Source organism: Phytophthora parasitica (assembly GCF_000247585.1).
Source record: "Phytophthora parasitica INRA-310 unplaced genomic scaffold supercont2.20, whole genome shotgun sequence".
Lineage (NCBI taxonomy): Eukaryota > Oomycota > Peronosporomycetes > Peronosporales > Peronosporaceae > Phytophthora > Phytophthora nicotianae.
The window spans coordinates 943,619-945,500 of record NW_008649006.1 but is presented as its reverse complement, the minus strand read 5'-3'; the positions used below and the strand labels follow the sequence as shown (position 1 = coordinate 945,500).

Sequence of the window (1,882 nt, the reverse complement as noted above, 5' to 3'; positions counted from 1 at the left end):
TAGTCAAGTTCAGAGTACATCTGCTTGGCTCTAAGTCTTTTGTGATCTATACTGATCATGCGTCACCACGCACAGCGACTTTGTCGCCACATCTCTCTCAAAGAATGGCAAGATGGCTTTCTTTCTTTCTTCGCCGAGTCTAACTTCGAGGTGAAGTACAAGCCGGGGCGGCTTAATGTAGTGGCCGACGCGCTGTCACACAGGCCGGACTACGAGTTAGCCCATGTCACTACCGTGAAGTCGTCAGTGCCTGACATAATACGCGCAGTGTATGCACCAAGACGACATGTGTGTAGCTTTGCTACGTGCTCTAGAGAGCGAAGGGTTTAACCCCTTGGGCGCGGAGATAAAATCAGGCTGTTAAGTAGACACGGAAGGGATGAGAATGCCTTGGTTTTATTATGCTTCAAAATCCGCAAAAGCGACTTTGCTTTTGTTTGGAGCTGCGAACGATTTTGATTGGTGTCACGTGGTGAAAGGCCTGATTTCTATTGGTTATGAGGTAGCATATGGGATTGCCTGTGATCCGTATCAGCACATTGCCAGGCCAAACAACTGCACCTCAGCCACTCAGTTTCAGTTTGGACCCCCAGGAAGCAGATGAATTTCGATGCTGTATGGCCGTTACTGCGGAAGGAGAAATGGACGGCACAACGTTCTAAAGGTCTCGACGTTGAGTAAGTGATGGCACAGGTGACAGCAATGCTACTACTAACGTGTTTTATAAATATGACTACGTCAAGCCTGAAAAAAAAAACTGGAAAACGGGTAAGCGAGGGACGGACTACTTCAATGGGGACGATGAGCTGCTCGCCTACGTTCGAGACGACGCCGTGCTTTGTGAGCGTCTTCATATCTCCCAAGTTCTCGTTAGAGACACATCCAAGCCTGGTGGAAGTAAGTTGTGGCGAAACATGTACTATAATGACATCACTAATACTCTTATGTACAGGGAGAACGCGTCGAGTGCCAGAGCGGGTGAACGTGTCAGAGTTTCACAAACGCAAAGCGGGTACCGATGTAAGCACACGTATCAACCAACAGGAAGCATGCCCTCCACGCTCCCCCTCACTAGTCGCAGCAGCTGTACAGCCGCCAAAAAAGAAGCCTAAGCGGAAGTCGAAGCGTCAACTGGAGGAAGAAGCAAATAGCCGCAGACGTGAGGTGTCATCGACCGAAACGACCAGTTGCGCTTGCAGGCAGATTCGTTGCAACTTGCATTCCGGTAAGTCCTTATGCTGACACTGTCTACATTTGTGATGTTTTTAAGCTGACATGTACGTTGATGTGAAACTAGCTTTCAGAAATATTACAAGTCTCTGTCCCTTGGATTAGTTGACATTGCGCTAGTCAACTCCTACATTGTGTACACTGAGCTTTGGGAGAAGACCAAGAAGAAAAAGGACTCGCATTATGCATTCTTGCTTGAGCTGCACTCACAACTGACTAACATTAGCGGAGCTGACTTTATTGGTTCCGCTCAAGTGTTAGAGGCTCCTCCCCGGCGACCAATAGTCATCTCCGGCGGGCACGCAATCGTTCAAGGTGGTGACAAGCGCAAAAGTGGTGAAGCAACCCGTTCTCGGCGGCGTGCATGCAAGGTTTATTCGCTGTTGAAGCAAAAAGGAGCGAAACGTGCATCGAAACGTTCGTGTTACTGCCCTAAGTGCTCGAAGAACAAGAAGGGTTTGACGTGGCTGTGCAATCGCTTGCGAGGTCACTACCAGCACGAGGGGCTCATGTGTGCTCAGATTTGGCACTTGACGTGGTACAACGGCGAATTTAAGCCTACTAGTGGTCACATTCGTGACAGGGCTACCCCACAGTCGTAAGATAACATGCACAGTTTTGGTTTGCTTGGCAGTTGTGTTATTTCATTCAC

At 48.8% G+C, this 1,882-nt stretch overlaps 1 protein-coding gene across 1 annotated transcript; it reads left to right on the top strand.

Moving 5' to 3' along the window:
- Positions 1 to 57: 57 nt before the first annotated feature.
- PPTG_10169 (hypothetical protein) lies at positions 58 to 1,832 on the top strand (the record flags this gene model as incomplete). Its single annotated transcript, XM_008905451.1, has 6 exons — positions 58 to 150; positions 182 to 215; positions 694 to 897; positions 953 to 1,164; positions 1,200 to 1,225; positions 1,298 to 1,832. 6 exons carry the CDS (start codon positions 58 to 60, stop codon positions 1,830 to 1,832), a joined length of 1,104 nt encoding a protein of 367 aa, XP_008903699.1.
- Positions 1,833 to 1,882: the final 50 nt, after the last annotated feature.